Below are 25,996 nucleotides of genomic sequence, written 5' to 3' on the forward strand. Positions count from 1 at the left end.
CGATCACAGTTTGGGCATCGATGACAGGCTGATTTGCCTATGAATGAAAATACAAGATCAGTAGATTCTGGTTGCGAAGTCGAAATTTCGAATTACTAACTTCTATTAATTTAAACCTAATTTTCCTGCAGGAGATATTTACCAGGTTATCCCAGTTTTTCTCGACAGTCGTGAAAGTCTTGCGTGATGTGAAAATCAATGTGTTGTCAATTAGAACCCCAACACCGACTTTGTAGTCACTATTATTGGAAACAGATGAACTATTGTTCAGCGTGTAGGCTGCCTCTATCACTATCGTATTTCCAGCATCACTAGTGTCATTTGGATAACCTTATGTTAAATAAATTCGTTTATATCAATTCAGAAATATGAGGTTCGTGGAGTTAAATGATAGATTAAAATGAGTAATTACCTGTATTCACAACAGTACCCAGGTTGATTTTAGAAACCATCTGATAACCAACTGAACTGTTGAATTCTTCTTTTGTGGTGTAAACTCCCTCAGAAGCCATGCAGCCATAATTCTGTCCTGCGAAAAACGACACAAAAATACTTCTGACAATGTAGTGGTTTTCTAAGTATATAGTATTATTGTTTTATTGCTGGATTTCACAGAACCGATACCGAACACCAAAAGCCACTTTCAAATCAAGTTGGAGATTGTGTTTGCAAATCAATCTAGCCAAACACTAAAGATTTTGAAATAATTCATTACCTAATGAGTCGACATGAACTTTGCACAATCTGATCACTTCGGTGTTATTTGATGGGGTGTAGAATTCTACGAGAACTGTATTATACAGATCGAACAGTGTCAATTCCAATGTCCAAACGCCAGTCTCTCCAATACCCAACGAATCCGGACCGCTGAAGTTGTATTTCTTCGCAGTACTTGAAGGTTCCTGTATTCACAAAAATGCATTCACATATCTATATTATTCGGTGAGTAGTACAAGTAATTCTGATGGATTGATTGATTAAGGCTTATGTAGACTTACAGGATTATAGTCGGTGTAATTGAATTGGTACTGGGTGACCCATACTTTCTTCTGTTCATCGAAATTGGTTCCCGCACTCACCCAGTAAGTTGACGAATTTGTGGAAGTTGGTTTTAAAACCGTAACACTGAATTTCATTTTAATCGAACTGCTTGATATTTGTGCTGAATCCGTCCCAATGTTTTTCACGCTTGCTATGTGCATGATGGCATCGTCGTACTAAATTGGTGGAGTAACGCACAGCTATTATCATATGGCAATCAGAGATACATATTTTTCAAAATCCCTTTGATTTCATTAAGATTATCATAGCAATTATTCGTTTTATTGATGAATTAAGTTAGCCCAAGATATACGTGATTGTATAATCATTATATGTAGATACGAATGTCATACGAGTGATGTAATTCTTTGACGAATAAAGATCAAACATCAAAATATCATATGTAAATGATCATTGTCTTTATTGGTGGTTCAAGTCAACTGAGACATCGGTGTCTATGAATTCACCAAAGAACAAGATCCAGTTTCTGGTCAATCAGTCTGTTATCAATCTTTACATACGCGTGTTTATAAATCTTATGAATTGTGCATCCCGCTATAATCACGTATACCTAACTCGAGCTTTGAGTGAAGTTATCGAATGATACAACGGCAAAAGAAGTAATTATATAAATAGAACATTAGAATCATAAACCATCTAACCGTACCACGGAGTCACCAAAAGAAGACGACATGACGAATCCAATACTGGTCATATTCGGGGATTCGAAATTTGATCCAATTGACGTCACTACCGGCTTGCAGAGAGAGAATATCCGTTCACTGTTCATTGATGGTGTGAATATGGCGACGGTCATAGCTGTTTCCATCACAGGCATAGCTATCGTCAATTCAAACGTCAACACGTCACCGGTCTGTGCTGTAACCTTGTTTAAAGTATTGCCAGTTTTTGTTAACGAGAATTCCGGCGATGTTGGTATAACCTTTGGAATATATAAACATATATTTGATGTTATGTCAAATTTTATTTTCAATTCATCAGATAGTCAAACAAAATCGTTCATATTTCTACAATAAGAGACCACAAAATAGATACCACACGCAGCTTTCGGAAAAAGAACCTTGCAAAAACAGATGAATATTTTATGAATGGGAGTTCGACCTGTTTAGCTGAAACCATTGGTTGCGAGAGGAAGATCGCGGCAACGTCTCCACCTCCCTCAACCCAACTAGCAGTACAAGCACGATAATGTTCTTGACGATGGTGGCTTCGTCTACTAGACAATATTTACCTTAAATTCAAACTCAATAACTTGCGATTGTATGATAAATCGACTGAATATTATTAGAATAAATACGATATCGATGACAACAATGAATTATAGTAATAACCATGAGCATTTCATCATTCGTAGCTGCAGTGGATAGTGATATAGAAATTACTTCGGAAGATTGTGCGTGATATTTTCACAAATGACGACAATACTTGATGCTGCAATGGGACTCATTTCATATGTCTGCAAATATATATAATATATATAGTGAAGGCTCATAATATTAATGTATCGGTCGTTTGCATAATTCATTCATTGAAGGAGTTTTCTCGAGCATTCTAATGGAAATTGCTAACTGCAAAACAATTAGTGGCAATCCAGTTGTAATTTGACTACATGTTACATTTACGTATGGTATCTATTTCGATTGTTGTTTGCTACACATATTTATTCCAGAAACACGGTCCTCCTCCAGGTCAACGATACGCGAAAGTTTGTGCGGTAAAAATTTCCTGTTGGGAATTATTGCCTCACTTGATATTTTTCAGATATTCATATTACTCCAATATCCGATATTGTGTGTTGTCAGTCATACATACATCGGTTGTAGCATTGTGTTTCGTATTCTATAGATAGAAATGTAAAATAGGTACATATTTGAGATACACATACAACACATATATATATACGTACGTTTATTGACCGTTTTGATCGGTGATGCGGTATGTTTGCGTCATGTGCCAAATAATCTTGGAGCGAAGATTCATCGATTGATAGAAGTTTTCTTCCCACTGCTCTGTTTGCCATGCCATAACGGGATATTCGATCGAATTCGCCTTCAAATTTAACGATCACAGTTGCCAAATCAGTATCTTCGGAATCCAGTTTATTTCGGACCCCGATTTCTAAGAAGGCCGACTTGGTGTTGAAATCCCCCGGCAAATACTTCAAAACGCCAGTCGTTGCATTTATTTCAAAATTGGCGCCTTCGTTTCCTGAACGGATACTGAAATATGGTGCAGCACAGATGCATTCGTGTTTTTCTGTGTCACAAGTATTGCTATCAGAATCGACGACCATTAATCCGCTATACGTGTAATCATTCTTCTGATCAACAAGTATTGTATGCGTAGATTTCTCAAATTTCGGTCGATGTTTATTTTCTATAAAAGCAAAAACGGAATCTCGTGGCACTATTTTATCATGTATTGTAATTGACATATTTTCTTAAAGTAATTAACCGACTTTTAAACCGCATTAATGATTGTAATTAGCACTTTTCCTAGCGGTTTCAGGACCAAGAAAGCTTACAAACCTGATATATTACAAGCGGTACCGGACCAACATTGATCATCACAGACGCATGCCTTACCCTTACAAACTCCATGTTCACAAATCACAGATTCAGTTCTTAAGAAAAATAAATGAATTTCATCAACTTTTGCTTATGTTTTATTTTTAGTAAGATGGAAAGTTTTTCAATCTCAGCAACATCAACAAGAAACAAACAAAATGTATTTTTTACATTGTGTATATATATAATATATATATATATACCTTATACACGGTTTCCAGCAAGTATCGCATAATGTGGTTTCATCAGGACATGTACAACCGATATTTGGACATTTTCCTTCATACTGGATTTCGCACGTCTCTGAACAAAGCACCACTAAAAATGCCACCATATGATACAATTGAAGAAAAACTTAAATACATTACATCATCTACTCCTATGTTTCATCATTTTCAAAAATTCATTTTCTATTTATCTGTAACATTTGCTATGAATTTTAGAAAACTATCGTCGTGTCACAATTCTATTTACAAAATTGATTCGTACGTGTCATCTGGATACGTAATGACAACATTCAGGATCCGTTCTAAATAGATACAAATCGCACTACGATCAAAATTAGTTGATCTTGAATTATTTTGACCAGTTTGACTTGCAAGTTTAGCAATACTATAATTGGTCCTTTATTTTGAACAGTGAATATTCATTGAAAACAATAATATTGGAAGTGATCTGGGGTAAGCCTTCGAGTGTCAAACCGTCGCGGGAAGCCATACATGATTTATCATGAGTGTCCAGCCACGTTAACTGTAGCATATATATGAACATATATTGATATTGCGCAAATGGAAGGATAAACTAATGAATAATATAGATATTATTTATTTAATCAACATGTCTCCTTCGACTCCCTTCAAAGAATGTTACTGAGACATAAACAGCGCATTACGTTGAATAAGTTTCCTCTCTCTAAGGTTGATGATTATCTATAGCCCTCTTTTCCTATACCATTTGCGTGGAATTGACAACCAGAATTATGGTTACCGCTGAACATTTAACGTCGTTATCAATCGATTTGATCTCTTCGAGTCTTAAGCTTTTTTCGAAAAATTTCAGTTTTTCTTGTTTCATATTTCTATCGCTGGAAGTTTCAGAAATGACAACGAGTATTCAACTTACCGCAGTTGTGCACGAAAAGCAATGCACATAATCCTAGTACTATCGTTTTAAAGGTCTTTCCAAAATTCATGATTTCGCGATTCGCGTCTTACCCGGACGAATTTCAAACATATACCATTACACTGCGATTAGGCTTACTAGGCATCCTGCGTTCAATTCCACAATTGACTATTAAGTTTTCATACCTGCACCTTTCAAAACCAATACAACCACAACGTCCGGGGTGGATATGCTCTGCGTATCCATGGAAACTCCCGATCTATAGGATGTTGCAGATCCATTTAGGTTTAACGGTTCCTGCGAGAGCTACGTAAGGGTTAGAAATGTATTAGTAATTGACTGATTTCTATTGTCTTTGATTGATTTCTAGGGCTACATAATTTAAAACCTAATAGATTTGGTCATGGTATGCTATATGTGTTTTAAACATCCTCGCAACTTGTCCATACCACAATCCTAGGCGTATCGTGCGAAGCTGGGTGTATAGAAACTCATCATGGAAATTCATCCCCGGTTAGAATTCGCATGTGTCTCATCTGTGAGAATTGAGTAGAAGAGATGTGACGTCCTGAAGACATATTCAGTATAAATAGAAGTAGAAAAGTAGTAGAAATCGGCTTATTCAATTATCTTGTATTTTTATCTTTAATAAGCCATTTCGCAATTAGCCTTTTTTAACCTGAAGATAGAATTTTTAGTTGCGCGGCAAGAAAAAAGAAGCAAGCTCATAGACATTCAAAGATTGACCGGGATGATCCAAATGTTTTTAAGATATATATATTTAATTAATTCAATATACGGATAGATGATTAATCATGCAAATGACGTAGAAAACGATTTTACATGATTATCTCAGTGATAGATAAAGCAGCGTGGCTGAGCGTTCTTCAAATAATTCGATTGTATTAGAAGACAATAAGACGATAAGACGATAACAACCTCGAAATACTCAGAGGCGAAATAAAAGAAACACGTCAAACCATAGCAGCGAATTTCAGTTATTTATTACTCATAAGTTTCAATTTTTCATTTTTCTGGTGTAGGGTTATGAATTGGAAGGAATTCTTCTATTGGAGTATCAGGACCAAGATTCACACCTTCTGCGTATTCCTTCTCTTTTTGAACAATGTTCGTAATGAACATGCAGCCATACATGCCCTCTTTACTATGGTAAACACATGCATATTGTGAGGGACATATACAAGTCTGAAAAATAATAGATATATAACTATAAATCAAAAAACATACTAAAGAAGTAATATGATAAAAGAGTATCCATGGCCCAGTTTCGCGAAAAAGCCTAAAACGGTTAAGTTTGAATTGTTGTCCTCATTGAAGACATGAAATAACCGATCGCAATTACACCAAAAATTAAACTTTTTTGTGAAACTACAGAGCTTTAACAACATCACGTATCAATTTCGCTTTCGAAGGCAAATCATCCTTTAACTAAGACTCGCCGGACGCGATAGGTTTTCTCGTCGAAGAAACTCGAAAGCCCCAAAATGAGTAAAAACTCAGGAATGGAACTAAAAAGATGTTTAAAAAGCATTTACCCCAATATTTGGTTTAGCGTAACTTCGGCAAACTTGCGTAAAAAATTGTTGCTCACTTGGACACTAGAAAAAGAAAACCGAAAGATAAGCGGAAGTATTGGAATCAATTTGGAGATATTAATGCGACTTTGAACCATTGTTTGTCATTTCTCACAAAATTTTGTTTCTAACATATAGTTATTATAAATCTTACTTGTTTGAGTTTCACCGGCAATGCCAAGATTGGACTGATGAACAAAACACAAAAAACTAAACCAAGTTCACGTTTCGACATTTTCAAATAGAATTGGCGCAACTTCTCGATACTGATAGTTTTAAATCACTAACAGTTGCTAACTCGTCACGCCCCGGTTGGTGAAATTTTCAACAGCTTGCTTCGGGATGATGTAAAAATCAATAGACATTTATCTAATCATTCCAAGCTTTTGCTACGATCGCATATTTTGTGTGATTTTACGGATACGTGCTTGGATCGAATAATTTTTCCATGCAATTCATCATCAGTTTGCCATTGTTTCCAATTTCCATTTCAACATAGAGGATAATCTAACAAGCGATTCTGCTTCGACTATTTTCTTTTATTCTCAAATTCCTCGTTTGCTACTTAACCATGATGAATCGGTACACGTTGCACAAATGGAACAGTTCTTCATTTTATATCTAACGGACCTAGCTAATTTAGACAGCCCCGCTATTCATTACTGTGTATACTTTCACTTTCAATAGACTTAACACATTGGGACAAAAACTTCATTTTCAACAACATCGATGATAGGTCATCGAATGGAAATTTCGAGGCCATTGCATTAACTATGAATATCACAGCTTCCCGTTCTAACTCATCCTCTGTAAAATGTCCATCATAGTCAGAATTAGTGATTACGAAACGATATTGCACAAAGCAAGACGTGCGTATGCGTGGATGCAAGTGGATTGTCGTGAGTGTACTCATCGGTGCTGCTCAAACATTAGGTGCTTGGTACTTAATTTACCGTACTAAATATTGCATCACAAACATCACTCAAAAAACGACACCTCATCAAAGCTATTAATATACTATTCGAATATATATTTTCATTCTGTGTATTTAGTAATATACCGACTTCCTAATGGCTACTATCGGTGGTACCGCGATTATTTTTCCAATACAATTCCAAATTTCATGTTCTCTAGCTGAAAGTATGTATCTAGATATTTAGGACGCAATTCAATATTTCAATATTAGGATCTTAAACGGATACGCTATTGAAACTGATTCTTCTTGGCTAGAATTTGACCATTCCGTTTTGTTCGTATCGATTTGGTAACATGTTGCGACGAATATTAACGATTTCATTAATGGTTTGAAATATGGAACGATTTTTATTCAACCTGGGACTTGAATAATGGGTTGCATATGTTAATCCCGCAGTTAACTAGAGCTGGAATTAGTGTACTGGAATAACACTATGGCAACTGAAAAGTATTTTTTTCATATTTCGTAAAGCTAACGTAGCTTTGAATCAATATAGCGACCTTTAAACACGAAGAAACATTCCTCAACCACATCAAATTGAAAACCTAATCTTGAAAAGAAAACAGATGCATTTCTGTTTATCGACGTGTGCAGTGCGAGTCAACATTGAACTTTCGAAAGTAAAAAGACCATACATACTTCAAAATGTATCATATGCTATTATGTACAATAACTTATTTATTATTTCTAATAACACAATTGTGGTGTATCCAAGAAAACCATCAACAATGAAAAACATAAAACCCGTATCAATATCTTATAAAAGTCAAATACATGTATAGATGTATATCTATCATAATCTAGAACATGTGCTAAATTCGGTAAAACAGCTGTGACACGGTGCACATGGCTCCTGGTGCGACCCATCGGTTAGCGTACCAGGAGTGAAGTGATAATTTTATGAGGCATCGAACCAATATCTCCCTAAACATAATCGAAATTCTACATTATTTGCGATGAAATGTAGCATAAACTCGCACTTCATGTAGCCAACAGATACTTCAGAAAAGCTACAGTGACATGCAATAGCCGATTTGGAATTATCACCAGGCACCGTATTGTCATATTGCGCAGATTTGTCTGATTTGCATTCTAAAGCTAAGTCTGTGAAAGGTCTCGCTTCATTAAAAGATAATCGTTCGTCGTCTTCGTTTTGTTTATTTTCCCAATCTATCGCGCCCATGTTTGTTCGCTCTCCATCATACTGTAAACGGATATTTGAGTCAATCGTTCCCGGTACAGCAAATTTAGGTTTATTGTCTATATAGATTTCTGCAGTCGCTCCATCCGGGAATTGGCACTTGACCAAATGCCAAGGTTTTTGTCGTTTATCTGACTGCCTTGTCCAGTTTTGCCACTGGGTATAAACAGCCCGAACAGTATCATTAACTTGATCTATTTCACCGTCGTTTTCGTGGTCATCGATGAAATGTCGTGTACACTGTTCACCGGGCTGTTCATGCCATCCGAGTGAGAATGAACCACAATGATCTTCAACGTCATGTGTAAAACTGTAACTGGGCTCCAGAGGACCACGACCTTTCGTTTCACTTTCAATATCTATCGTTATTTCACGTGTTTTTTTCCTGCTCTGTAGTGGCTCCGCGTGGCCTTCTATTTGGAAGTTGACTTGACCCACAGGTTGTCCTTCGTGGTTTGAATGGTGGCAATTCATCACCAATTCGTTTTGAAAATTGGAATATTTAGAATGAAAAGAACGTCTATTTTTAGTTTTCAGATGTAACTTTGGCGTCGTCATTTCTACTCGCACTACCGTTCCGTCCGGGTAGACGTTTTTCCACCACAGATTTTGTTCCGTTAATTCATTTCTGAAAAATGGTATGTCACGAACAAGCATTGAACATGATGAATGTTTAAGTCCAAAGAATCTCGATGTTTGGTGTCTGGCAATTGATTTGATATTTTCAGATATTTTGCATTTGTTAATTTTGTCAAGATATTGGTCTGACTTAAAGTCTTCCTCATTCGCGATATAGACGTCATCTTCAGTATTTTCTTCTGGGATACTTTGTAAATCTGAATCTGAGATCGGGTCCATAAATTCAACAGGATTGTCCTCGTCGTCATCAACTGTATCATCATTTCCATTTCTCGAAGGTGAATCACTTCCTCCAAAATTGGATAAAGGACTAGTACTCCAAACCGCGCTGTCATCCGCGTCAAAAACGTCAAAATCTGTGTCACTAAAACTTTTGAAACTAGAATGTCCACTATCATCGAGATTGACAAATGATACTCCCGAATCCAAACCATTCAAACAATCACTGAGAGTTGGTAAACAATCTCCTCTCGCTTGACTAGTGTCTAATTCGGCTTTTACTTCATCGGCGCTGACATCGGTTTTCAAGTAGCGCTCGATGTAGGATTTTGAGTTCGGTTCCGCTGTCGAAATAACGTCGAGATCATTAAGAGCAACAGGAGGCGCCTCGTCGACGACAACCTCTAACGCTGTATCGAGCAAGTCATTTTCTGGATGACCTTCCTCCGTAACGATACGAGATTCATATTGCACTTCGATGAAATCATATTCATCCAATTTCTCGTAGTTGAAATTATATTTCGATTCGTGGCCAACTTTAAAACGCCCTCTTCTCGATTTGATGCCGAACTTAAGGCTCTTGTCTCTCCTCCTGTCTTTCTTTGAACTCAGATTTCCCATTTTTCATCAGTTATTTTCTATGGAAGAATAAGATTATATAACGAGTTTCAAATATGTTAGAACATTTATCAGAGATGTCAGAACTCTCAAGGATATGTAAATATACTGTGGATGTACGTTATTTTACCTGATTAAACTGTCGGCCATTCGATTAAATCCAACCTATACTGTCGGACATTCCATTAAATCCAACCCAGACTAGCGGTCTACCATTCCATCCTGACGAAGCTAAATTTCATTTTTGAAATAATTACTGCAATATTTCTATATCATATAGGTCGATATGTGCATTATATACGTGCAATATATTATTATTATACACCAGAATGTACGTGATCATAGTTCACTATACTGAGATGCGACACCTGTTTCAAACAAATATTGATAACGCAATTGGCAAGACTAAATCCGATACTACTGGTAAATCACAAAGCACAGTCAGTATTCTATACTGGAATATCTGGCTAATGGAGTTCTCAATATGTATTGTCCAATCATAATTCATATTTTCTAAAAATGTCTATCTTTATGAATGATGGTTTTGATACTATACTATGATAAAGTGGCATGTCGGTGAATATGTCTTTTGAGAATATATAAAAACGACTGTAGAACATCCACTGAACGCGCTCAATATTGCGGCCATTAGTCAATTGGTGGTCTAAATCAACTTCTTTTCTCTTGAATAAAAACTTGAAAGCGCTACCGTAGAGTATTCAACAGTGCAAAAATTGACTCAGCTCAAAATTTGTTGGTTAAAAAAACGTTATTAGGGAAATTTGGAAATTAATCTTTTGACCGTGTTATTATTTTGACCGATCTATTATGTAGTCTCTTTGGCCAACTGTTATTAGTTATGCTTGGTGGAAAGAGCAAATGCAAACTGATCTGCGGCGACGAATTTTTTCAAAGTTGTTAATAACATTGGCTTCATCGAATTTCCAATCAATCAATCAATGAAACCGTAACGATAAATACCATTGATTTTCCAGCTTTTTCATCATACGAAATATATCGAAGCTCGTAATCGTATAAAAACCGCATAAAAGTCTGCCACTTTTTTCATTTTCGCTTTTATTTGATAGCAATTGTATACATATTGTCGCCTCATTACACTCGATTCAAAGCCATCCGCGTTTCCATGGCGACAAGATCTCGCGCGAAAAACCAAACGCCTCCGGGTGATGGCCTGTAGTCATCCGCGCTCGTATGTTCGCGGAACTATCCAGACGTTGGCGCAGTGCTGCAATACACTGTTCAACTGAAAAGACTTGGGAGAAGGCAACGTCCACGAGGCTTAAATTCAACTGGTCGAAAAAAAGTATTCAAGAAAACGAAAATATAGAGGCCAGGTGAGTCAACTTTGAATGTATATTCCTATTAGACCACTTTCAACAAATGCCTTTTTTAAAAACTTAAGAGGTAGAAATTAGAGTGTTTTTTTTTCTCGGTAACAATAATGTTGAATTCAAATTCACAATTCAATTAAACCGTATCACAGCGCATTAATTTAGGTAAGAGTGAACGGGTGTGACGTATACGGTACTTGACTTCCGGAGAAGCATCCTCGCGACACCATGCGTGTGAACGATCCAACAAATCAATTACGGAAATGAGAAACTATCACCGATAAATATTATTACATAAAACATTTAACTATCTAAACGGTACCTTACTCTGTTTCGGAATAGTTTCATAAGTGTAATTACGATCTTATATGACATGTTTGATATATGATGAAATAAACACCCATCGCGTCAGTTCGTTTTACTGTACTTGTTATTTTGGATGGGTCAATGTGTCAAGGTATATCTAGATTGACCTGATTATCGTTGTCATTCATATACGTTATTACATGTCACTGTGATGTCACTGTTACCAGTGAAAAGTGACGCAAATCTCCACCTACAGATTTTCTATTGAAACAGGATTAACTCTTTTTAGTCTTGAAAGAATAAATCGTCGTCACTGAGTTATTTTCTGTCATGTTTGTATTTTTCCAATTACCTCAGGCCATTCTAACAAGAATGACTTCATCAAGTGACGTCATTTTATTTATAGGTTACTTCATCGTCTGTTTTCATATACGTACATTGTTCGGCCGTACATTGACTAAAAGGCTTCATCCAATCAGGGTTCGTAGCGTATCAAAAATCAATGTCATGCGTGGCGATGCTCTTTCAAAGAAAAACTGAACCCATAGTTTTTATGGGGACAAGATTCAATAACTACATGTATATGTAATAAGATGTTACGTATATATGCATCGTTCAAACGTGGACTTGTTTTAAGAGTCTGTTGCAAAATAGGAATGTCTTAGCCAAACAATACAGCCCTTGTACGCAGAGTAAAGATCTGTTAAGTCGTGCTTCAGGCATCGTTTCTCGTAGCCATGCCCCAGTCGGCGACCCGGCGGGCATCCCCGTGGATAAAAGGTTAAATATCGTGTAAGAAAGTCACCTTAATGAGCTGATTAATGAAAGCGATCCAATCAAAATTTGATATCACCCGCGGGAACAAGGTGCCTGCAGCAAACCATAATGAAAACATAAGGCCTCACCTCGAGATGTGGTTTCTGCCCCCGGATTTTCTCCTGCGGGTATTTAAGAGCCGTAAGCATTTTTTTTCTTTTAAGAAGGTTGGTCAGCGTATAACTTACCAGTTGTTGGATCGTTTATTGGTGCCCGTGGCAATTTGGTGCTAAAGGCAAACAAAAATACTGACTCCCTCTATGAGAGTTATTGAGCCTGCCTACCACATTACGTCTTACTCTGTGAAGACGTGTTTTGGATTGTCAGAATGATTCAATATGATAATAGATAATATGATAACTCAACTCATGTATAAATCTATATATGACGTGATACTATACAACGACCTTACTTATACATATAATAATAGTAGTCAATGTACGTTACAAATTACGAAGGTATCCATTAGAACTTTGTCATTATGCCCATTTTGGACTTCGATTTCGACGCCCGATATCCCGATGATTTATTTATGCACTGTTTGTTCTACGTATTCACGAGTTCTGCATTAAACGAGGTAACAGTTCCACGCGGGCTTCATATCCAGTCCTTGGGCGCTAATTACATACTGGAAATAAAAGCCTTCGAGAACAAAATTAGTTCCTTCCCGACTAGAGATTTGGCGTCAAAATGAATAGAGCTGCAAAACAATAATATACGGCTTTTCTTTTCGACAAAAATTGTTGTCACCGAAAACGTCACATGAGAATTATATTGAATTTATATGCTTTCTCTCGTCTCCAAGTTTGACAGACATATTGGTGCCGAAAAACAACGTCTTGCATTTAACGCCTACGGCCTCTTTTCAAAATCGAAGAAATTCCACTGTAAGATTGCAGATGGCCGCCGGTAAGATATGTCATCGACAAACTAAAGAAGGCGAGTTTGAGAATTAATTATATCGCTAACGGACATTCACAAAACACGACAAGTATTTTGTTGATCAAAGTCCTGAGTCTACCCTACTGAAATGTGCCTTCAGCGACTTAAGCGTAGATTCTCGGTTATTATTCGGGTGAAATTCGAAGGAAACTGAAATGCTAGGGTATCTGCCGGGCTTGATTGTCACCGGCTACTCATGCGCGTTAATTTCACGACATTCGCGACCTGCTTGCGGTAATCCGCCATTTTTATTGTTACACTGCCTGCAATTACTGAGTTAGCTCATGCACGGATAATATCTATTCGATACCTGAGGGCTACGGTTACTTTGATGTATGATGGACGGACCTTAAGGCGGATTCTCTACCCATTTACGTCCATTTGTCCAAATACCTTAGACGCACGATTCCCAGTTCCTCGGGCAGGTTCTAAAATGGTTGAAGGTTTTTGAACAGATTAGTTTTGATTTTCGTACGTACGTACACTTTACAGCCAGTCTGCCATGGGAGTAAATTTGGAAAAAAACGAGAGACCGTGGACATTGTTTCAATCTCTGAAATGGAGACATCTGTTTAAATGACGTGCTTTCATCCAATAGGACATATAATCACAATCACCAATGTAATCCAATGGTGTGAATTACAACTCAAAATATTTAGATTTTTCCAGTTATTTTGAGTAACATTCTCCATAATCTCTTTGTTTGCTATAAACTCAAAAGAACTCGGCCATCTGTTCACCCGTCCGTTCCTTATATATCAGATCAGTGAGGCGAATTTTCTCCGCCAAAGGCTCAGAATTCTCAAACACGGGTTGTCATGCTGATGGAGAACGCCCACGGCTTTCAGATTGCACCTTATGTGGAACTAGGAAGACTGTCGATTTCCTTGTTATTTGTCTGTCAAGTATATTGAAATATATCGTGAATGTACGTATGTTTTCTTCACCATTACTTCTTTTTTCCGCGATTGCTTACTCTGGGCTATTCCGTACGTTCGCGTCTGTAGAATGTCGTCCAACTTTAGTCGATGTCTCTTCCTTTTTCCCCGAGTCGCACGTCGTGGCAGCTGTCAAACTCGCGCATGTCCATCTGTGGACAAAAGCTTCTCCATCCAGTTTCAACAGGACATGATTTTGCTGTTTCTTTCAAAGAACCAATGAACGGGGGTTCGCAATAGAGTTAGTGATTCGGGATTGATCCAAAATCATACTCATATAACGAGATAAAAGCGACCGATGGCCTCGGGTGTAAAAGAAACTAAAGGAGCATCGAAAATTGTGCACGACAACTCCACTTCATTACATAAGCTCCAGCATGGCACCAATCATTACCGGAGAAAATACTGAGTATCGAGGAGATTTAAGTCTCTTCAGAACAACCATCTGCCCCTTACCAAGTACCGATCATAGCCTCCCTGGAGGGACACCTACCCCGCTCACAGTTTAGTGCCTCGGGTGCCCCGCCTCAGGGAAATGTGTTAAACGATGCTGAGCTGTGTTTCATTCTATTCGAACTAAACACAATCCGTTATTGAGACTGGTCGCCGCTATTGTCGTCTCGAGACAAGGATATAATAGACCAGAAGCAAATCGCATGTGTTGTCAATAAGATCATAGCTTCACGAATGCTTGGAGATCTACACTCTGGCAATGATATAGTCTAGCCAGCCTCACAATAATACAACTGTGGATGTATAATTTGCGATAATACTTAAGACGCTACATTAACAAAGGCGGGAGAAAGATCTAGGCCTGGTCATTCGACTTCAAATGAGCATGAAAAAGGACTTCTAGATGTTTGGGGTGGTCAATACTTGCATTTGTCATTTTCTCAAATATTGAATACTGACATTCTGGTATTAGTATGATTTGAATGCATTTTGATAACATTCCGTCGTTTCGAGATTTCGTTGACTAACACGAAGCGTTCATTGAAGCACTAGCGAAATCATATCCGGGGAAGAACCTGAGGCTGCGAACGGTTTCTTTCGGGTTTTATTGCGATATCCCCGAAGACGACTGTCGAAGAAACCCGCGTCTCATTAGCAAGTATTCCGCGGGCTCTATATATCTAGATACAAAACAGCTAATAACCATCTCCATAGCTTACAGGGATAGCATTAGAATCTTCGGTTACTAGCAATGGTAATTACAGGGTACTCGGGCGTACGAACGGACAACGTACCTAAGGGTAAAATTCTGCTAAAACCAAGCTGCAAAATTAGTACCGTGGATACCGAAAAGTCTAAGGGCTAAACTCACCCATTTCTTACTGAAATGATTGGAAAAACTGTTTGCCTTCATTTGTGTATACGTGTTTTATGATACGAAATGTCTTCATATTCATAAGCCTAGATCGAGACCGGTACAGAATCGCGTCAATCCATGAACTAAATTCAGATTACATACAATCCTCTTCAGACGACGTAATGTAACTTATCTCGGTATTTTCTGGGTTATTTTAATCAGGATTAGTAATCTAGCGTGCAAAAAACACAGGCTTACGTAAAAGTCAAGTAGAACTGCGGTTGGTAAAGTTCCCTGGGGGAGATGAAAACACCGTGTATTTTCCCAGTGTCTTCCAGTCTGTAGCGTTGTAGCAGTCGCCCCCGGTAAGTTATTTTCCCGCCCCGAAGCTATTCGACTTCGTTTATAAAACAACAGCTCGTATGTCAGTCTAACAGGATCTACCACTTTTTTTATACCGTCAAATTCGATAAAACTTAGACGGATGACTCCATCTTGCTGTGAAAATTGGTTACTTAGACAGGTTTTACTTGTAATCGTAATTACTATATGATATTTATCATCACGATTCATAGCAGCATAGAAAATATGAGATTTCTTCGTAATGGACCTGAAACGAACCTAAGCATAACTTTCAAACTATACTTCAGCATTAAAAATCATCGATTGGATTGCTGTGGCTGAATTATATAACATATTCATGTAAACGCGATACTCCTGAAGGTTGTGATGGAACTACACTGATATTTATTGATGTCTATCTTCTTCACCTGTTCCAATATAAATCATCTTGGAATTGGAGACAAGCTTAAGGCCTCCCTTTAGGCTGTCGCTTTGACACAATGCCACGTGGACCTTGCGTACAGCAATCCTATCAAACCACGCTGAAAATATATCAATATTAAATTAAGTGCCCTGAGCTCTATTCAGTTCATGTGTCATATGAACTTGTCTCATTTATAGAAATTGTTATATACACATTGTTTCAATTTGTTACGATACGTTGAGGTTGAATATCCCCTGCTGGGGATATACCTGCTGGGTGTTATGTTGAAGTACCTCAAATTATTGGATGACCATGGTAAATGTGCATCACATGCACCTGAAAAAAGTTTCGCTTTTTCAAACACCATCTTGAATAAAGGCTTTTTTCATTTGCTATATTCGATGATGACATGAGCATTGAATGATACACTAAACATAAAATGCCAAAAAGCCTGGGGTTCAATGATCGATGCCCTGAGCATAGGTATTTAGGGCGTTGTCTAGTATGTATATTATTGCTGTATGATTTATTCGTAAAAATCGTTTTAGGCAATTTTTGAGTAGGATGTCGATTTATGAAGTCACAACACAAACCCCCGCGATATTAAGACTTATCTTTAGCATAGGAGATATTCTATCAAGTGTATCTATAGGCTAATTGGTGGGGTCTTTACTGCGAAAGGTTAGACTGTCAGATTTCTTATTGGTCATCAAACCCAACTAACCTCCATTGATGATAAGCCAACGTTATTGACTCAATTGACATTCCTAAAAACAACATGACATCAGATAGCCGGGATAAGCTCTGTCAAACACACCACTATAAGTTCATACATGCAATATTTGTAGAAGTAAGAGATTTTATTCAAAGAAAAGTTTTTGAAATGTATTATGTCACCGGGATATAACCAGTTTTACCGCATTCACGGCGCACATTATCTGCATAAACAGGCCTTTCTATCTGAAGCTAAGCCCCCGGCCTGAATTACTGACACAGCGCCCATTACATAGGGGATTGCCTTTGCCAAATGGTTTGATTAGATTTTCTCTCTCCGGTCGGGAAAGACTTGAGGGTATATCGCGCACATACGTATTAGTTTTAGAATTTACGTCCATGCTGCAAGCGTTTCCGAGATCGGCTTCAAAGCTGTGCCCGAATGCCCCCGAGCACCTCCGAATAGCAGGTCTGCGTGCCAGCTGCCTCATTGTAAATTCAACCCCTTTGGGCATGCGTGGATCGGTTGCGACTCCGGGGCAGGAATTACCCTAAATCGCATATTATGTATGTTCAGAGACGTTAATAATTCTTGTATTAATTAGGAGACATTACCAACGTTGTTTGCTCAATTGTGTTTTTAAGAATACGGCCATAACAGTTGATCATGAAGATTTTATCTGAAAGCTCCAAGAACGCCTTCAGGTCATACGGGGACGTGGCAGTCAGTCAGATTTTGAATTTCGCAATGTTGGATACTTTCCTTGGGAGAAGATCTGCTTAACAGAATAGAAAAGATCCTGGCGTCAGATTCAATGGGAATAGGGAACGAGAGTATTGTGAAATATGAACTGGAATTATTCAAATTGTTTGTAACGCTGAACCTTCTTAAACGTGATGACAATTTGACACTATTTTAGACCTAAGCTTTGACCATAAGTGTTTAAGAGACGGGGCTATATGGTGAGAAAATCTGAACGTGTTTCCAACTTTTACTTCGCCGTTGTCGAAGAACTAATTAAATTCTCAGAAGGTTATTTGCCAGTTTCGTTGCTAAGTTTGTACCATTAAGATTGTGTTTTTGCCGCAGGGTACATAAGACCCGTAACAAAAGTCGTACATACACGCAAGACGGAGCATTATATGTGTGTTCTTTTGGCGGGTTGTGGCCTCAGGCTGACGATTCTTTCAATACAGGAGATCGCCATTTCACCCCGATAGATCGTGAGGAGAAGGCGCAGTTGGCGAATCAGGGAAAGTGCTTGATATTCATCTCCGGAACCATCGATACACAACGAAAACCATTCCAGTTCAGACACTTTTGGGAAGTCCATTCATCAGGAAAGAGACATTTTGAAATAATTTTCTCGGCTAGTCAAAGGTGTTGTTCTGCAATCGATACAGCTTGCCGCCTCAGTAGATATAACAGCCGTATCATCACATCTCGCTTTCGGATACATCCACTGCTCTTTAATTGGATAAAGATCCATGGTTTTCCGCAACGAAATGGTCGACGTCAGAAGCAAAGTCGTCAAAGATATAGAGGTATGAAAGTTAGGAAGTCATGGATTTGCCTATAAAGATTATCGGAAGAAAGTAAAGGTTTCTGAGCGGCAACGTGGTACTCAGTTGCATGCAAATATAGTCATGAATTTTGAATAACTTTTTTTCAAGTATTTTTTGCTTCCGCACCTACTTCTATCACATTATGATGTATACAAATGTAACGGTATTTCCTTTTTCCAGCAAAAAAGTCGTAACGAATGTATTGTTAACACATTTCTTTAGGGATCAAAAATTTAGTATACATGTATATCACATTGATGATACTTTGATTAATGAAGCAATTATGTTTTTGGATTCATGGGTTCCCCAAATCATGAAGTGATAGGAATAGATCACAGATATAAGCTTGCCATAGACTCGATTCTTGAGTGTTCATATAATATTTAGTTCTAGATCTCCAATTCATTTATTGATGAAGGGATTTTAGGTGTACATTTGGAGATATAATGCACTATAAACTATAAAGATGAAGTAAATATTTTCGTGATAATATATTTGTGGTCAATATCCTACTGATATACTATAGATAGATAGACATTCGTTTCCGAATGTTGTCGGTTCTAAATATAAACTTGTGTTGACTTAGATATATCAAATATAGTTGCATCATGATTTCTAAAGATTCGTAATTAAATCGGCACAATCGAGAGTGGATAGGGTTGAAAGTGGCCACATTCGTCTTATTATTGATTTAATTATTCAAGAATTGTGGAATAAATTATTCAAAAGCTCTCGTTGAAACACGCCTTGATGAGCTGCCAGGGGCATATTGCGCTTCGGGCACTTTTGGGCAGTTTGTGCGCATCATTCAAATCATTGGTTATCATTCTGAATATTTTGGTGAAACACGAATAATTCCAGATAGTACAATCATAGAAAAAATGCAACTATTGAAATCTTCATTTAAGGTTTTATTTACAACATGTTTCAATCGACTCATCTCAGGCTCCATGGAAATGAATTAATTCTATATAATGAATTTGATTTTTTTTTGTCTCTACCGCGTTCCAAAGAATAGGTAGCATCGGTAGTGAATTGTGAAAACTGTCTTTCATAAGATAAACGTCAAATTAGAAAACTCAGCTATTATATTTTTCTTATAGAGAATAAGTGATCAGACCGGTGGTCGTAAAGGTCTTTAAAATATACTAGGACACTGCAACTCCTCACAAACACGTAACAGAGTAGAATGCGAAATGTATTAAAATTCTATATAACAGTTCTGTTTTATATCGAACAGTGTTGCTGAAAACAGGCCTCACGAAATCATGGCTGATCTTACCGTTACTTTATATTTGGGTCTTGAATAAATTGGATTAATGATCGGAAGGTTTTGTCCCAAGAAAAGTCTCGATTTATACAGGGCTATCACAAACAACTTGTCTTTGTCTGGTAGAAAGTCGTATTTTCTGAAACCTGGCATTCAAAAGAGCAAAAGTGGATGAAATTAGCTCCACTGAGACCCCGGGCAGCAAATTCTCATCTGCATAAAGGGGAGCGTTTTAACCTTGGGCCGACGGACTTCAAATGGCAGCGGCGTAGCCGTGGGGGCGTTTTTCCGTTTGAAATGACAGCGTGACAATAGCTCGTGATACGCACGCAGCTTTTGCCCAATATCAAAAGGCTTTCGACCAGGCCGCGGGTGACAGTACATGCGAGCATTGAAATTTCAATTTACAAAAATTAGGGTTGGGTGCCTGCGTTTCTGTTGGCAAAATATAACTCTTCAGGCGAGGGACGCGGCGTCTTTTGAAGGAACGTCAGTTGCCCTCCATGGATAGCTATTCACAAACTCATGGTGTGATGAACGGGAATGCCGGGGCCCGAGGCTGCAAGAATGAAAAATTCGCCTATGGGAAAATAATGACCAACTAGACGAAACAGGGTTGTTCACAGTCTATAGCGGCATCTCGAAGAGGACACATCGAAGTAGTGTTCTCCTCACAGGATATTTCTACAACTTCGATAAGAAGAATATATATCGGACTTACATCGGAAAAAATTGCTTAATGGCCACAGCGGTTGCTTCACACGTTGGAACGATGCGCCCCCTGGATTCAAGCTCGCACTGGCAGCGGCGAAGCCCGCTCAATAATAGCGAATACTGCGAACGCGTTAACGATAAGACAGTTATGGATCACGTGACATCGTCTTCGAATGGGCTTCAAAATTCGGTAAACTATCTTCGGTTATTTTGTAAGCTTGAATTTAGGTCAGTTTATGCTTGTATAAGGGGTCGGACATTATTGGTGAATTAATTTTTATCTAAAGAATTGCAGACCTTTTTTCCGGAATTGGATCCATTCCAAGCTTGTTTTCGACTTTTTTAAAACGTCCGTCAATGTAGTTTTCCGTATTCAACTTGGCGAAAGTTTAGATAAGCATATAATAGATGCTACGCGATGATGCTAACGCTAACAGTGACACATATTTCGAATTCCACGAAGCTTACCCAATCGTTTTTTGTTTCGTAGTATTTGACGATATGATTTTTGGTTCATTAATATTGATCTATTATACGACAAGTGTAGATGTGCAAAGATCTATATCTACGTGATAGTTAGATTAATTATTGCAACTGTTTTTTTTATTTATTGCAGGTAGTGATGTCGTCACCCACGCCGTCACCAGTTCCAACTAGTGCATCAGTAAACCACTATAGCCCATCTACAACATCTTCAACCCCATACGGGCATCATTCACCAGTGCCATCTAGTGGCAATCACTATAGCGTAGCGGCGAAGATTTCCGGAGTTCCGTGTCCAGCAACCCCTACTCGTTACACCGCTCCCGTGCACATTGATGTAGGAGGTGTCATTTATACCTCATCGCTAGAAACGCTCACGAAGTAAGTATATTTCTTAACAAGCGAATTAAACTGACGAATCATGAATTTATAGATGATCAACGCCTTGCTAAGGCCACTCAGTTGGAATTTACGTACGAGTTGAAAATATAATTGACATTTCGTTTTTCGATTTTTGGTTTCGCGTAGATTTTCCACAGTGAATCATGTAATTATACATAGTTGCTCGCTCCAGGCCAGTTGTAATATTAACACAAGAAGGGCCTGTTTAAATCTGCAATCAAACCGAGCCAGCCTGAATCAGAATAATTGCGCACGAATTCAGCCCCGGGCGGTAGCTTTATCGGCGAAATGTGCCCCGCGTTTATCAAATAGGAGCCGTCGCCATGGGCTGTTTATCGGATGGTTTATAACAGGAAGGTGCCTGGCAATGACCATCGAATTAACAAAGATTCTAACATGATCTGAATACCGGAGTAACCGATCCTTAAGGTGCACTATAAGCGAATAAAGGGCGGTCGTATCAAGTGTTCCTTCAGAAGCCTCTTTACGGAGAATTCAAGATGTCATATCGGTTGATTTTAAATATAATACCCTCTCGTCAAATGAAATATAGCACCTCACTTAACGGCATCAGAGATAACGTGTGTCAGTCTTACACAATCTCGCCAACATTTGGCAATATCATTTCTATTTGGCGACCTTTGGCGAGCAGAAAACACAACGGACAATTTCCTCATACGAGACATGACCGGAAAAACTTCATATACAGCCGAACTGGTATTTCGGTTAATGCAGCGTCACAGACGCGAATGTAACACGTGACCTTTTCATCCAATGACGATTCAGCTATTCAGTGACGTCAATTCCGCTCGGTCTGCGAATGGTGTCATCAGCCGCGATGATGTAGTCTGTAGTCTGCCTGGCGCTCTCAACGAGAAGGTTGACTGATCATGAATTATTTTGATCTATCGCGACGAACACGTGTTTTCCGGGGTTTTGGTTAACCATACTTGTATATGACACGAAACCGGTGGTTGATTCCCACATCGTCAATCTCTTTAATTAATTCTCCTATTACCCCGACACATAATTAATCAGAAAATTAAGCCCGCTCGTATCAAAGGGGAATTCACGAGCAATATGCCCGGAGGTGTGGGGTAGCTACATCCAGCGGGTGACACTCCCAAGACATCAAACCGACCAATAAACTATGTAATCATCGTCGTTTTTGATTCCTCCTACGAAATGCGGTCATCATCCCTGCCGAATGCTGCCACTTTTTATGACCTAGATTTTAGAGAAATAGGCTAAACGCGGAACGTTGACTTGACTATCGCTGTTTCTAATCTATCACTCGTACAGAAATCGGCTGGAAAAGTAAGCCGTAAAATACAAAGTACCTACCGGACACCTATTAATCAACATAAAGTGGTTAACTGAATATCATTTGGTTATGACGTGTAATAAGGGGGTGCCATCAGCTCATGTTTGTAACTATACAAAGTGATTGCGCTGAGGGCTTCGTATAGATTGTGTATCGATTTCAACCACGAAATAATCACATTTGTCTCTCAGCTATATCCTAAAATAAGATAGACTTGATATATCTGTGTAATCAACCCTGTCGCCGCCTGAGGGCGTGGCTGAAACTCTTGCGATAGCACCCTGATATCATAACACTAGGTGGCTTCACAGAATTTTCCGATAAGCTATAGCGCCGTGACACCCATCGAATATTTTCGATAAGCTCTATTACAGAGGTTCCCTTCCTGGTGAATGACGTCAATGGGAATTCCCACACACGTCACAATGGATTGACAATTTACAATGAATTATGGTCAAACACACATTCTGAGGAAGGGAGACAGAGAGAGAAGACAAGATCGGCCTCACCTGAGACCGCATAACGCAAACCGACGGATTGAAGATTTGAAGGTTTTTGCAACTTTAATGCGATTTAATTATTTTTAATGATTTATCCGTTTATTTGAAATTTAACCATTCGTCAATTTTATACCATAAACAATTGATAGGATCATACAAGCATAGGTCTGTTCACATTTCGTTTATTCCATATTATTTCATATAATACCCCATCAATAGTATATTAAACCCCGAATACGAACGACAAGTCGACCTTCTCCCTTATGTAGGTATATGGGTATATATGGTATATAGTATATAGTATAGTATAGCATATGGTATATAGGTATATTTCTCCTTCTTTTGGCCCTTAATGGGATGTTATGAATTATCTTCCAAATTAGCGAAATTGGAACAGTTCTTATACATCACCAAGTGAATTGAAAAAAAAATACTCGGTACGTAGAAACCGAAAACATAAAATCATCAATTATGGAGACTACGCGGGCCATCCTTGCCATCACCCCGCGGGTGTTCGGTATCAAATAAACTAAACGGTTTGAAACATCGCACATCCATTGCGCACTTCATTCTGTAACTTTCTCCCCGCGGACTGGAATCGGGATTCCGTGCTGCGTTTGTCTACTTGGCATTCAGCCTCTCCCTCCCTCGTCTTTGAACACCCCTAGCCCAGCACCTTCCTATCGGCTATACATCTTCGATACACGCGGATCTTGAAATTAAATAATTTCTCCTCTGTGGGAGCGTAAAATTGTTCTGGGCTATAATTTTGCGAGCTTTGAAGATTTCGCCTCGTCTTCAGATCAGTTTACAGCTTTGATCTATTGCCGCGGGCCGTCATAAAATTTGTGCATAATTAAGCTAAAAGAGGCAGAACAAAGCGAATCTTGTACCAAACACGTCTTTCTTGGAACAAATACGGCATACCCGACGGCATTCACTGATCTTTTCTCCATACGGACATAAGAACTAGCCGCGACAAATTCGAGTTGCCTGTATCGCACGAAGAAGCACATATACGAGCCAAAATACGAAAAAGCGAAATTCAGGAGAGTGCACGGCCTCCATGGAACAAATTACACCTGACGGCAACTTGGTCGTTTTCTCCGAGTGTTCCATGAACATTCCACATCGTCGGACCCCAGGCGAAATCAATTTTACATCCAAAGCTGGTTATGTATAAATACCAAGGGATACATACTTGCGTTAGACGGAGTGGAAGACACGGGAACGCTGTTAAGATCGTAGTTTCAGGCGGTTTTCTATACCTTCTACTCATCGGCAGGCTGTAGTCATATTTTCAGCTCTAAACTCCGCACCAACCACGAACGTTATGTTAGGAAATGGAACGTCTATCTCGAAAATGTGTACGACTTGATTGAAAAACGCAAATTGGAAATCTCGCATGGAAATAGTTGCCATCCATACGATCTCCATCAATGGTGATGTTTGGAGTAGGCCTTGGGAAACTCGGGCCAATACACTAATGAATGAACGTATCCTAAAAAAAGCGTATTGATAATGTTAATAAATCATATTATTTTGTTTTCCCTCCAGGTTTCCTGAGTCGCGGTTAGGGCGGATGTTCAACGGAAGTATCCCTATAGTATTGGACAGTTTAAAACAGCATTACTTCATCGACAGAGATGGCAAGATTTTCCGTTATATCTTGAACTACCTACGCTCAGCGAGGGTTGTCCTACCAGAAAACTTCGACGAATACGACTTGCTGTACCAAGAAGCGAAGTTTTACGATTTACACGGCCTCGTTAAAGAGATAGAGATGCAGCGCCAAAATCGCAAGCAGACGAATCGTGAATGTACATCCGTCTGCAGTCCGACTTCCGGTAATAACGGCATCGTAAAAATCAAACAAGAAGATACAGACGATTACTGCGAGTGTGTCGTCGTACATATCAGTCCTGATCTCGGTGAAAGGGTCTGTCTCACGGCAGAAAGAGCATTAGTCGAAGAAATATTTCCAGAACTTACGTCTGCCCTGATGGATTCGAGAAATTCCGGGTTTAACATGGACAATAGATACGTCATTAGATTTCCAGTGAACGGATTCTGTAAACTGAATTCCCTGCAGGTTCTCCAGAGGCTCATGTCGAACAATTTTCAGATTTTAGCTTCGAACGGAGGCGGCGTCGAAGGCCAACAATTTAGCGAGTACCTTTTCGGAAAGAAGGTACAGGTACCTCGGTGAAAGTAATGTTATAATCAACAATGAAAAGAACTGCTGTAAAAATAATGTCCAGATAAAAAATAAATGACGATATAACTACAATATAATCGTATTATCACCGTTGTGGTTTTGAAGACGTACGTTTGTATAAATAAGTAGTATTATGAAGTGCGTTGCTGGGTGTCGTGGAAACTAACGAATGGACATCGCTTTAGTCAAGGGAAACGCACACCATCTTTAAATTGCCCTTGTAAATATAGACATACAATCAATTATGAATAGGTATTGTAAAAGAAAAAAAATTCTGTAACAACGTAGAAGTATGCATGTTTCAATTAGATTAATTCTGATCTTATGAAATTAATGTGCTTTAGTTTAATTCTGCTTATATCAATTTCCAGTGCTGA

The 25,996-nt window shown here is 38.5% G+C and overlaps 2 protein-coding genes and 1 long non-coding RNA gene across 3 annotated transcripts; 1 reads left to right on the plus strand and 2 right to left on the minus strand.

Annotated features, from left to right (window-relative positions):
* Positions 1–280: 280 nt before the first annotated feature.
* On the minus strand, positions 281–813 carry LOC141901209 (uncharacterized). The gene is made up of 3 exons (XR_012618816.1): positions 716–813; positions 413–529; positions 281–330 (listed from the first exon to the last, which is right to left on the minus strand). It is a non-coding gene; the product is annotated as an uncharacterized LOC141901209 (long non-coding RNA).
* A 4,964-nt stretch (positions 814–5,777) lies between these two features.
* LOC141901220 (uncharacterized) lies at positions 5,778–10,230 on the minus strand. Its single transcript, XM_074788329.1, has 4 exons — positions 10,130–10,230; positions 8,713–10,019; positions 6,308–6,370; positions 5,778–5,957 (listed from the first exon to the last, which is right to left on the minus strand). Exons 2-4 carry the CDS (start codon positions 10,000–10,002, stop codon positions 5,778–5,780), a joined length of 1,533 nt encoding a protein of 510 aa, XP_074644430.1. The 5' UTR covers positions 10,003–10,019; positions 10,130–10,230.
* An 8,361-nt stretch (positions 10,231–18,591) lies between these two features.
* Positions 18,592–25,806, plus strand: LOC141902573 (BTB/POZ domain-containing protein kctd15-like). The gene is made up of 3 exons (XM_074790372.1): positions 18,592–18,687; positions 21,309–21,556; positions 24,959–25,806. The coding sequence occupies exons 1-3, from the start codon at positions 18,631–18,633 to the stop codon at positions 25,608–25,610; spliced, it is 957 nt and encodes a 318-aa protein (XP_074646473.1). The 5' UTR covers positions 18,592–18,630; the 3' UTR covers positions 25,611–25,806.
* Positions 25,807–25,996: the final 190 nt, after the last annotated feature.

This window comes from Tubulanus polymorphus, chromosome 3 (genome assembly GCF_964204645.1).
Source record: "Tubulanus polymorphus chromosome 3, tnTubPoly1.2, whole genome shotgun sequence".
In the NCBI taxonomy this organism is placed as follows: Eukaryota; Metazoa; Nemertea; class Palaeonemertea; order Tubulaniformes; family Tubulanidae; genus Tubulanus; species Tubulanus polymorphus.

Bases quoted from the DNA above. Each gene is read 5' to 3' on its own strand.
- LOC141901220 (XM_074788329.1), bottom strand. From the start codon at position 10,002: ATGGGAAATCTGAGTTCAAAGAAAGACAGGAGGAGAGACAAGAGCCTT. The intron at 6,371-8,712 runs GTTAATGATACT...TTCTTTTTCTAG, and splicing joins ACGACGGTGAAATAGATCAA to TGTCCAAGTGAGCAACAATT. The intron at 5,958-6,307 runs GTAAATGCTTTT...ATTATTTTTCAG, and splicing joins ACGCTAAACCAAATATTGGG to ACTTGTATATGTCCCTCACA.
- LOC141902573 (XM_074790372.1), top strand. From the start codon at position 18,631: ATGGTTTTCCGCAACGAAATGGTCGACGTCAGAAGCAAAGTCGTCAAA. The intron at 18,688-21,308 runs GTATGAAAGTTA...TATTTATTGCAG, and splicing joins AAGTCGTCAAAGATATAGAG to GTAGTGATGTCGTCACCCAC. The intron at 21,557-24,958 runs GTAAGTATATTT...TTTTCCCTCCAG, and splicing joins TCGCTAGAAACGCTCACGAA to GTTTCCTGAGTCGCGGTTAG.